Here is a 12913-nt window from a genome sequence, read left to right as displayed (position 1 = left end):
CATGTTTAAATAGCGGAGAATCAAGATATACCGCTCATTTCGACTCCTGATTGATGATATTTAAGTAAAGGAAGCTGAATGGATCATAACTTCCTCCTCCCTCCTACATGATTCAATAAGCATTATATTTTTGCCACGAAACGTTTTACTATTTTGGCAATGTGGATAGCTACTGGGCTTGTGTATGGCCTCGGCGGTCAACCAGAAAAACCTAACATATCTAGACAGATACCCAGGAGAGTTTAGGGTGGTAAGCCTAGTGCCTTCTTACTCAGAATGCCCTGTAAACCTTAAACGTTGGCTAAAATCAGTCATTTTCCTCACATTTGTAAGAGTGAAAGCCTTGGAAACTGTGTAGATCCCCAAAATGTCTACCATCCGGTGTTCTCACACTTATCCTAATGAAAACAGTACCCCCACTTGTGTACCTGGACCTATCTCCTGTGACACAATAGACAGCAAGACGCAATGATGAAAAATGAATTCTTGCAATGAAAAGTATTCATTTTGGCAATGTGGTTAGCAGCGTACTTAGGCGTGGGCTTGGCCATCACTCAGCAAACCTCCCAAACTTAGGCATTTGTAAAACCTAAATACCCAGGGCAGTTCAGGGTAGTGTGCCATGTGCAAACTCCATGATGTTTTCCGTTTTAAAATGCCCTGCAAACTTCATTCTATGGCTTAAATCATGCATTTCCTCACATTTCTGAAAAAGGAGAGTTCCAGAAGCTATGGAGTTCCACAGCATTCCTATCTACCAGTGTTCTCACTTGTGTGCTGATCCTGTCGCCTGTGAAAGAAACTAAAGAAATCTGTGACCATACGAAGATAGTGTGGTCTTCGCATGTCCTGTTGTTTGGTCTGTTACTATCTCAGGTGATATGCCCTGGGCTACACAGGAAGGACAGCACTTGTTGATAGGTGCGTCAGTTGTGAGAGAACCCAGGGACTTGGTACTCTAAAACAAAGTTGAACACAGTATCAATGACCCTAAAAATTAAATGTAGCGCAAGTGTACATGTAAATGACTCATTTTATGTGGTAAAAGTTTGGTTTCTAATTGTAAGAGGCTGACAAATATTTTGGGAGTCAGCAGTTTATCTTTCAGAGGTTGCAGACTCAAAATGGCATCAATAATCCATGGCCTTGAGAAATTGACTGCAGACTATGGTCATCATCTTATATGTACTGAGAACTAAGCTTTGCTGTTGAGATCACAGACTATGGGGTAGCCATTTCTGGAGTGACAGCTTGCTGCCTCAAAAAATAGTCAGCAAACAGCAATTGCATTTTAACTTTTTATGTTTAGCAGGGGGTCCTTTGAGGGTCGCATCACACTATAGACTGAAGGACAGCATGCTCTCCCTCCAGCCCCCAAAGGCATTTTCTGCTATTTTACTGAAAGCGGGAACTGTGTACTACATTCTGTAATGGCGACCACAAGATAACTTTTTCTCCTGCGGCCAGTCACTCAGAGGCTTCACATCCGCGGCATATACTTATATTATGCTTCCCTGAAATGGACGTCAATGCTCCATTTTCCAAAGGCTGCCCTTTATTTTTAGGTCTCGCCTAAGCGGCGCTTGCGCTGGCTCTTCAAGATATGCTGTATTCAGAATATGGGCTTTAAGCTCCGCCCATGTTTTTAATTGGCTCCTTTGACTGTCTTTTGGAAATGCTTCTTTTTCATAGGTTAATTTCTTTAGTAGTACCTTCTTTTCTACTGGTGTAACCTCTCATGAGGTCGGCCCCTGTTACATCTGACCTTACTCCGTAGTTTTATTTACAGTTTCTGAGCACACTTTTGTTAATAACTTCTTTGTCGTGGCTGGCAATGCAGGCATGACAGCAATGCACTTCCCTGACAAGTTGCTCCTGTAATTTGAGTTGTTTTTTATTTTTTCATTTCAGTTGCTTGATGTGCGCTGCTCTGTAACAGTGGCTGCATTTCAAATTTTATGTTTTTTTGTTTAAGAACGCAGCACACAGCGTTTCATCTTTAACATGGAGGCCACGCGCCTTTCTTTTGTGCTGCATGGCTCACCCAACTCAACTTTTAAAATATTATTATTATTACTATAACAATGGAGGCCGCGTGCCGGACTTCAGCAGCTTACCCTCCCTCTATCTTGAGCCTCCCTGTCCCAATGGTCCTCTAATTGCCCAGTGTCTGTGCCTTTAAATCCCGACTTCAGCGCTCTGAAGTTGTGATATGGCATACTCTTTACCACAACATCCTGCTGTAAAGACCACCCACAGCACATACCGCACCGGCTAAGAGCAGCCTGAGGACCGACGGGTGCAGGAGGAGCCACCTCTTCTAGGCCTACTACAGCTGGCAAGGCTGGTGTGACCTGTGCAGGGGCCACATACAGCTGCATGCTTCGCGTTCCCTTAGTCAATGTGCGGTCCTGTTTTGCAATAAAAATTGTTTTACCCTTTTCTGCCCTTTCACATACTTAGGGGTCCACCCTCTGCCTACCATCACAGAGCTGTATTAGGCAACCCCCGAAGCAGTAATGCCAAATTATTTATTTTATTCTTGTAGCCTTCAGGACTTAAACCATGTTGATATTTCCAAAAGCAGATGGCCCACTTAACCCTGCACGTCTCACTAATTACAATACCAGAGCATGTGAAATGTGTGTCTCATGCTTGCTAAGGCGATCTAGGAGAAGGGGGTGGGAGCCAAAGCTTGTATAGGAGGGTGCCCCTCGCTTATCCAAATTCACATCTTCTACCGACTCCTGCTCGTCTTTAACCAGTAAATCCTAGCAGCTGGTTGTGTCCAGAGCTACCTTTTCTAGGCCTACTACAGCTGGCAAGGCTGGTGTGACCTGTGCAGGGGCCACATACAGCTGCATGCTTCCCGTTCCGTTAGTCAATGTGCGGTCCTGTTTTGCAATATAAAATTGTTTTACCCTTTTCTGCCCTTTCACATACTTAGGGGTCCACCCTCTGCCTACCATCACAGAGCTGTATAAGACAACCCCCGAAGCAGTAATGCCAAATTATTTATTTTATTCTTGTAGCCTTCAGGACTTAAAAAAATGTTGATATTTCCAAAAGCAGATGGCCCACTTAAACCTGCACGTCTCCCTAATTACAATACCAGAGCATGTGAAATGTGTGTCTCATGCTTGCTAAGGCGATCTAGGAGAAGGGGGTGGGAGCCAAAGCTTTTATAGGAGGGTGCCCAGCGCTTATCCAAATTCACATCTTCTACCGACTCCTGCTCGTCTTTAACCAGTAGATCCTAGCAGCTGGTTGTGTCCAGAGATTAGTTCATGAAGAAACACAAGAAATACTGCAAAATTAGCTCTTCAGCTTCATGGTGTCTCTCCTGTTTGATGTGTTGGCCTTCTGTCAGACAAGTGTTTTTCCCTGACTCCGGCCTCGATGTTATCCACTGATCCAGACTTGGTGGACAAGCAACCATTGCTGATTCTGAGCTCAGAAGACCCCTGCTCTGTTTTTAGTGTCCATCTCCTGGTACTTACGCCAGAGATTGTGGCTTTCACTCTGGCTTGTTGGCCCTCGTCTGCTCTAACCCAGATCCTTGTCAGCAGCTCTGTGTCTGTTCTGCTGGCATTCAGGCCGTGAGCCAGATGTTTCGGTAGGGAGCTTTGCTTCTGGGGGTGATGGTCTTCCATCTTCTGAGCCTGCTTGCTTTTACATCCTACTGCTTATACTACCACCCAATTTATTTATTGTAAATGCGTTCTGGTTCTAAATACAATAACCCACACTCATTGATTTCTAAATAATAAGTGTTGAAACATTCAGGTAACCAAGTTGTTCCTGCTTACATTTCACATGCTTTACCTTAATCTTGCATTCCCTATGAGTGTTTGCTTTTACCAGGATGTTGTTACTGGGTTTTTTTCAGGCAGTATATTACTCTTGTCTCCCCTCCCTCATACCCTATGTCAAATTTTCTGATTCCCCAGCATCGCAAGGCCATACAAATGACAATAGCACTATGCAAATATGATCACTCAACTGCAAATAAAAAAACAAAATTAAAAAACAATGTCTTTTTCTACACCAAGAGCTCGTTTAGATTTTAGTCTATGGATGGCTGGTGAACCCATCTGCTGAAATTATGCCATCAGCTGCCATCTATAAGGGACTAAACTCTTTGCCAAGCAAAATAAGCACATTTCTAATTCACCACATTAAAACAAAAGAAAAATAAACCCCATTTTTTTCTAATGAGCACTTGTAGCGCTTAGAAAATAAAGGAACATAACAGAAATAAACCCAGAAGTATTACCCACCTACTTTCTACCAGTCCTCAAAAATATTACAGTCATAATGCAGTGAATTCAAGGCAAACAACAAAATTAAATTAAAACGAGGGAGACAAACATCCTTTAGAAATATCTACCTATGAGAAATACATTGAGTGAGTCATTTACATATTAATTTATCTTACAAATTTGTGAAAATTTAATGAAAGGATACTTTTACACACACTCTAGGACTTATAGATTATGGTTGCATTCTACTTTAATACCACTCATGCATAGCCCTGAGGTGGTAATTTGAATAAAAAAGGTGAACATATACGTTCTCCTCAATACATCATGCACCCTTCCTTACCTTTGCAACTCCGTAGATTGCCAGTGTGAAACAACTGGAACCATTAGTTCCTCCAACAATGCTTTCTGCTGATCATAATGTTTGAGCTGCTTGATCATAATGAACATGGCCTCCATCAGTGTGCTCCCCTCCATCGGCGACAGCTGCAGCAGCTCATCACTCAACAGTCGCTTAACATAGTCCAACAGTATCCCAAAATGAGGCTGCAAATGTAACAAAAGCATGTTTGAGGAAAGAAGCACCTGGCTCCTACTACACATTCTCTAATATCACTAACACCACTGTGCTTAGCTGCTTCACGTTTACCCATGCAACATATTAGATTAATGAGCATCATTCAAATGTGGAACTTTTTTTACAGTGTCTCCCATCAAACTACAATGTGTTTTCCAATATACAAGGATAGTTGTAGTAGTACCTTTAAGTATGTAAGTGGGGATATGCTATCTTTGTATAAATCTGGAAAGCAAGTGCCAAGGCACTTTAGAAGCTTAGATGTCTCAACTGCTGAAAACCTGCATGTGGGTGGCAATGCTTCAGCCAAAGGTCTGTCACACGCCATTCCGCAAAGCATCATCTATGTGCCCTCCCTCTCTGGCCAGTGGTAAAACATACAATAGGAACTTGATAAATGCAAGCAAAGAGAGAAGAGGACAATTACTTCAAAAAGCTTCAAGGCTAACAATGTGGTAGCGTTTAACATTTACATTAACATTTATTTACTATTCAACATTACCCTTTCAATGCAACAAATGGCATGCAGCAAAAAAAGAGGTGATGGGTAAAAAAAGAGACCAGGAAAAACAATGATGTGAACTAAACATTCAGCATGACTTGATCAAACAGACTATCAAACCTGGAATGAACATCTTACACATAGTGTTTATAGACCTGGTTGATGCTTTGCAGACTACATGCTTTATTAAACAATCTGCATGACTAAATATCAAAGTAAAGGGATTCTGCAAGGAAAGACAGAACAATAGGTATCCTGCCACAGGGAGTTAAGACCACCTCCCAGACAGGATTTAGAGTATTGGGACCGTGTGGGAGAGCTTGCCAGCGCCACTAAGTTTGCTTGAGGGGCACATTTGGTGCCCTCCTTGCATAGTCCAACTCAAACCAGCTCAGGGAGCCATTGGCTCCCGCTCTGGCGCGAAACTGGACAAAGGACATGGGAGTATCCTCCCCACTGTTCGGCCCTTCCCCTGGGAGGGAACCCTGAATTGTCCCAACTCTTTCCTTGGGGTACTTAAGGGTTTACCTGTAGGTGGGTCCCTAGATGCGTAGCCGGACCAGATTCATTTGAAGACACCACTTCTTCGACCATCTTGGCACTCAGGATTTTGCTGGACCTTGCTCTGGGCCGACTGCAACTGGGAAGACTCCTGCTCCTTTTGGTCTTGTTGTCCTGCAAGTCTGCTGCATCGTCTATGCCCATGCTCCATACAGGACCCTTCCAAGGCCTGTGCACATCCAAGACCAAGCAACAATTGCTGATTCTTGAATCTCCATGTAAGTGAAGGAGTCACTTCCCTGCATCTGCAGCCATCGCAACAAACCTGACCGGCCTGCTGATCCCGGGCTTCCACAGACTCCGAAATGGCTTAGCAACACAGGTGTTGGTTCTACACATCCCTCCCGGCCTACCCTGCCATCTCACCAAGTTTGAGGCCAGTACACCTCGTCGGAGCTGCAGTAACCGAACCCCTGTGCACCAAGTCGACTTGATGTTGCAAAGTTTTGTTGGCTTTCTTCCTCCAAGAACTTTGGGCTCCAAGTAGCCCCAACCTCAAGTATCTCCTGTGACCAAGATCTTCATCCTCACTGAATCACTAGCAGTGTGGGCCTGCATCTTTGGTGAGCTGCCCGAGGTCCTCTTGCGATGACAGTGCCTCCGGCCTGTGGGTCCATTTGAGGTTCTTCTTTGATTTCAGCGGGCTCCCCTGATTATTCAGGGCCTGATCTGACGCCCCTGTTAATGGCGAGCAACCTGAACCTTGCTGGTCCCAACACAATAGCTTTTTCGCTTTCCACGTTGGTTGCAGTTGTCAAGGCTTGTTGGCACTCCCGACGGATGTCAACCCCTCAACTCTCGACTTCCAACGTGGGACAGCTTGTGAACGGCCCCTAGTCTTCCACAGAGTCGTACGGTCCGCACAGCTGCAGCTCCAAGGTCACCGTCAGCTCTCCTGCAACAGCCCACATCAGGGTGCATTCGTCTTACGTGCCTCCTGGTCACTCCTGAGTGGCATAGACTCTGTCCTCTCAGCTTGCAGGTACTTCTCATCTTGAATCCACCTTTGGGTTCCACCGGACACTTTTACCTTATCCATCAGTGGCCTCTTCCTGCAGCCCTCCTTTGAGTTTAATGGCGGTTTTCAACGCCACGTGACACTTATGCACCCTGCTTCCCCGGTGTAGGCATCCTGGTTCCTAGGTTATCCACGTGTGGGGTGGCTCTCCAACCTTATGTCCCCCATGGGGTATCTTCAGGGTGCACTGGGAAGGGTTCTTCTTTAAAACTGCAATCGCGACTTACCCATTGACTTCTATTGAGCCCGCGGTCGTGTTCCCACTGTGCACACGGCCTCTGTGGGGTTCCTGGTTACTTACCTCGGGTGGTTCCTTGGGCTTCGGTCACTTCTACGTCTCCTGGGTATAGTCTTGACTCGTGGTTCGCACTCACTACACACTTGAGCACAATTTCTCTGTACCCCCTCTGTGGAGCAACCTCTCCTTCTTAAAGAATGAATATGGTAGTGTGTCTGTAAAAATAAATAAGTGTTTTACAAAAATTAACAGATGCCAAGTATGTTTTCAGGCCTGTTGCACATCAAGGTTTTTTGTCTGGATTAAGTAACCTTTTGCTGACCATAAGCGTGCATTAAGTTATATCTAAATAATAACCTCCCTCAGAGATTGCTAGGGGCTAAAAAGAAAGGTCCAAGACCAATTGTTTTCTGTACTAGTCGATACCCAGGTCCAAGGACATTGTTTGGGTTACCCCATTACTTGATAATGACTTATCCTGTAGGCATCTATTTGTAGGGAGTAGTCCTGTAAATTCAGCTGCTATATATACTCCTGTCACCCAGTTTTGGACTAGGACTTTTGCAAGTTGATTTTCTTCGAGGAAGTCTTTCAGGTCACAAGGTATAATGGCTCCTCCCTTACCTGGTAATGCACATAGGCATAGACTCCAGGTTAGACTTTTTTTTCGCACAGTGAGTTAGCGTAGTATGGAGGGTGAGTTAACACTATATGATGCACTTGTACTGCACAAAGAAAGATAATGAGTGGACGAGTGAAGAGATCTATGATCACAGCCACACTTGTTCATGGAGAAGGGTGGGTGCATATGAATCAACAGCACTACAGGCTCGAACTTATGTTTACAGGATGAGTAATATTTTCAGTTCGTAGCAAGTGTTGCTGTAGGGACACATGCTGTGCAATAGACTGTAAAGCAGTAGCCTCCTATAAGCGGTGGCTAGTGTGTGGATGATACAGTGATCTGAAATAAGGTCATTAAGCCATTTGGCAAACCATAGCCTGTTGTCTGGCTGGGACATCTACACAACAGTGTTTAGTAAACGTGTGGAATTGACCATGCAGCTGCCTTGCGTATGTCGGCTAAGGGAATGTTCCTTAAGAAGGCCATGGATGCAGTCTTCTTGAGAGTTGAGTGATCCTTACGGGTGACGGGCAGAGCTCTTTTTGCCTTTTGATAGCAAGTTTGCATACACTTGACTATCCATCTAACAATTCATACTTTAGATATAGGTTGGCCCTTGTGAGGCTTTGCAAAGGGCATGAATACCTGGTCTGTCTCACAAAAGGCTTTCCTTCTATGTAGTACATTAGACTGTGCTTTATGTACATGGGAAGTAGCACTCTCCCTGCTCTGGTTGTGGAAAGAAGACTGGTAGCTCTTTAGTCTGAGTGAGATGAAATGAGGAAACCACCTTAGGAAGGAACTTAGGTTTTGACCTGGGCACTACCCTGTTCATATGAACCTGGATGAAGGATTCTTGCATTGTGGGTGCTTGCAGCTCACTAATGTGGTGTAAGTTAGTGAGCACAACCAGGAAAGTTACCTTTCAGGATGGTCCGGGAGCGGACAAGAATGTAAGGGCTCAAAAGGGGCCCATGAGTCTGGTAAGGACAATACTAAGGTTCTTCGCTAGTGCAGGTGGAACCATGGGAGGAATGACTCTTAAGGTCTTAAATGCATGCTATGTGGAAAACTTAGGAGTTCCCTGTTCTGCATGTATGTGGCAGTAGCTGCAAAATGAAGCCGTATGGAAGTGTAGACAATACTAGACTTCCGGATGTGTAGGAGGTAGGAAATAATAGCCTGGACTGCAGGCTTTAAAGGGTATAGTTTCCTAGCAATGCAGTAGTGAACAAATCTTTTCTACTTTGCTGCATAGCATGCTCGTGTGGTAGGTCTACAGAACTCCTGGTGGATGTCCCAGGTGACTGAGTACAGGGACCTCAGGTGCCTGATTGCTAGCCTGAGTTTCTTTGGGTATGAGTGCCTGACCTTTCCATGATTCCAGGTGAGATGGTCCAGCCTGTTGGGAGAATCTTGCATGGGCTGATCGACATCTATAGCAGGGCCGAATACCAAGGCTGCCTGGCCCACACAGGGGTTAGCAAATCTTGCAGCATTTTCAGCTCCACCATTGGAAAGATTAGGAGAAGTGGAAAAGCGTAAGCAAACATCCCCAGCCAGGTGATACACAAGCGCATTTACCATAGACCTTGGGTTTGGGTACTTGGAGGTGAAGTCTGGACATTGTGCATTCTCGGGGTTGGGGAACAGGTCTACGTTGGGTGTGCCACAGCGCTGAAACCAGAACATGAGAGTGGAATTCCCACTTGTGCACTTGTTGATGTGTTCTGATTTGCAGGTATGCCAGGTTTTTTTCCACCCCCAGGAAATATTCTGCAATCAAGTGGATGTGGTGGGGGAGCGCCAGATTCTCTGAGCTAGCAGTGAAAGGAAGAGCAAGTGGATGCTTCCCTGGTTCTGTAAGTAATACAGGGCCATCGGACCATGACACAAATAGAGATTGTGCAGATGGACGAAAAGAAACATGGAAACTCCCTGACAATCAAGAAACTCCAAACATGGGGAACCAAAAGTACGGTGACAGCACAAATGTTGCCCAGAAAAAGGACATCCCAAAAGTTCCAAATGCTTAGTCTAGGGGGAACCAATGGATTGGTGAAAAACCAAAAGAGACCACAACCGAAACAAGAAGCCGACTCAATCTTAAGGAATACGGCACAGGAAGCAGAAACTACCTCGAACGCTGGACGCCGGGTGGACGACCTTCTGGTCGATCAGTCTGCGATGGATCTCAAGACCCACTAGGTCAACATAAAAGTCGAAATCACAGGTGACTTAAAGCAAATTACACTCGGAAATAAGGAAGAACACCCAACGCCCCAGGCAGGCCATTGCAATGCACCAACAGAACGGCAATTATTGCTAATCCCAAAATACGATTCAAAAGGGCCCCATGATATATTGAATAGAGGGAACATATTGCAGCTAACATCAAACATTCCGGCGTAAAAATACTTAACATCAGCGAATCTACTGGCAGTAGAATTTATAGGAATTGAACACCAAAAGAGTAAGGAGCAAACACTGACCACCTGGCTGACTGAAGAAGACGCGCAGCACATCATGGATTCTAAGGTGCAATTTGAAGCTTGGGGAATTAAATTGCTAAAATCAGCGACCCCCCGTTATCCTGGCCCCCTAAACAACATTCTCAACCGTAGTAAAGGAAAAGCTCAAAGGCAAAACGATAACACATTTAACATTCAAACATTACTCAAAGGGGCAATTGGCGGCAACCTTTCTACAAAACAGAAAGAGGGGCCACAAAATGACCGGGTAAACGGAATGCACGGGACTAAGGACAACTGGGGATGGTTGCCAGGAGTACTAACTTCGAAAACAAGCCTCCGACAAACGGAAAATAATCTATCAACTCAAGACACAAGCAACATACAGGTGCTCTCGTGAAACATCGTGGGGGCAAAAAAATGGCTGGAGAAAGGAGAACTCCCCAAAAAATGGGAAAATTACGATATAATAGCTTTGCAGGAAACCTGGGCTCTAGAAGCTCTCCCATTGGCAAACTACATCCACTATACAGTTCCAGCAACCAAAACCAAAACCTTCGGTCGACCAAAAGGGGGCTTGGCAGTCTATATCTCTTCAGAGTTAAAGATTGAAAGTGACCAAATGGATTCAGAAGGACCAAATATTCAATTGATCAAACTGACATTAGGCCTGATAACAGATCAAAAATCGTCCTCTTGATGAACACATACACACATCCTTCGGCCATGAAAAAATTGGCCCATAACAAACAACTAATCGGAATAATTACCAACATCCGGAGTACCTTTCCCTAGTGGGACTTGATACTCACAGGGGACTTTAATTCAAACCTAATTTATACTCCGGACGAGGACGTATCTACATCAGCAGACAACATATATTGGTCCGTCCCACATCAATACCAGCAATAAGGCAAAAGTGGACCGCGTAGGACACCCGCGTGGAACCCTGAAACGTAAACTCAAAAAATGCATAAGGATGCTAAAAAGAACAACTCCTGACACAGCAGCTTGGGACAGTGTAAGACAGTTCAGGAAATGTTATAAGGACGACCTCTGGGAAGAAAAAAGAAAGAGCAACGACAAATTCTGGGCAGAACTCCTCTGTAGCTCAAAGAAATCCAACTCAAAACAGTTTTGGATCATCATAAACAACCTGAACCGACCGGTTACAGTGTTATCCTCAAACATGCAAGAATCTGAATGGGTGGAACTTCTATCCAGGAGGTTTTGGGAAGCTCCCTTGCTAGAACCAATCGTGGCAAACACCTATGATCGAGGGGCAGTTCATGTAAAGCCCACTGGGTTCTTAGAAAGCACCAGCCCAGAAGACGCCCAAACTTCAAAACAGAAGGAGCAATCTAATATGGTTACAAATCCAGTGGGGGAAAATGTCTCCCAGATTCCAGCCATAAGTTACTCGTCCCCTTCGACTGAAGGAGTTAGACGTATAATTAAGAAAGGCAGAAACGACGGCGCACCAGGCCCCAACGGAATCCCCCAAGCAATCTTCAAATATGATATTCCGTTTTGGGGCAAACACCTTTCCAACTTATATCAAGAAATAGAGAAACTCACTTGGAATGTGAACGGCCTGGGGTCCAAAATTAAGAGAGGTCTGGTTACCGCCTATCTCAAGAGACTGGCGCCTGATATTATCCTCCTCCAGGAAACTCACCTAAGAGGGAACCACTGCGATTTCATAGCGAGAGGGCGGTACACTGTACTGGCACATGCAGGTTACACTACGGACTCCAGGGGGGTTGCGATTCTCATAAACAAAGCGCTGCCGTTCACGGTTACTCGCACCTGGCTGGATCCACAGGGCACGTATGTGGGAGTTCAGGGGATGTGGAAAAGACGTAGATACACAATAATGTCAGTATACGCCCCCCCCAAGCTACAACCACGCACACTAAAGGCAGTTACTGCCATCCTGCTAGATACGGCGGACACAACACAGGTGGTGGGAGGGGATTTTGACGATGTGATGTGCACCAAGCAAGATAGGTCCGGGTCACTACGCGCAGGGGAACACACAACAGCCTTAGCACGCCTCATGACTACCATGGGCCTCACGGACATATGGAGATGGCTTCTTCCTACACAAGAAACGTATTAATTTTACTCTGGGGCACATAAGGTCTTCTCCAGGTTAGATTATGTCTTCGTGTCCCGACAGGAGGTCTCGGTGGAAGACCTAGCGGAATACAAGGCGAGAGGAATCTCTGATCACTCCCCGTTATATGTACACCTGGGGCGGGCGACGGGAGTCAGGCGGGCGCAATGGAGAGTAACGGCGTGGGACATCCAAACGCCAGAAATACTCGGGGCGTGCGGGCGGACATACGGGTATACATGGCCGAAAATGAGGGATCAGTGGACTCCAGTGTTACCCTCTGGGAGGCGATGAAACCGGTCCTCCGTGACCGCATCCAGAGTAGGCTGGGAGAGGCCAGGCGGGCACAGCAGGGTAAGATAGCGAGCGCGGAGGCGAATGTCCTAACCTTGGAAGCAGAATACCTCCAACGGAAAGAGGAGGCGCGCCTTCGAAGACTGCTTGACACGCAGAGACACTATCGGGAACTGGCCACAGATGAGGCACGCACCCAGGCATTGGCGACACTACACAGGCTATATGATGTAGGCGACAAGTCCG

The 12913-nt window shown here is 45.6% G+C and overlaps 1 protein-coding gene across 2 annotated transcripts in view; it reads right to left on the bottom strand.

The window, feature by feature from the left end:
* The window catches only part of LOC147706850 (exportin-5-like), a 2308032-nt gene that overhangs the window by 1478377 nt on the left and 816742 nt on the right, over window positions 1-12913 (bottom strand). For both annotated transcript variants that reach the window (XM_086926017.1, XM_086926018.1), the window contains exon 18: window positions 4606-4808. In XM_086926017.1, the coding sequence (XP_086782143.1) occupies window positions 4606-4808 (203 nt within the window). The remainder of the gene's footprint in view (window positions 1-4605; window positions 4809-12913) is intronic.

This window comes from Lissotriton vulgaris, chromosome 6 (genome assembly GCF_964263255.1).
Source record: "Lissotriton vulgaris chromosome 6, aLisVul1.2, whole genome shotgun sequence".
NCBI lineage: Eukaryota > Metazoa > Chordata > Amphibia > Caudata > Salamandridae > Lissotriton > Lissotriton vulgaris.
This window is presented reverse-complemented; position numbering and strand designations above follow the sequence as displayed.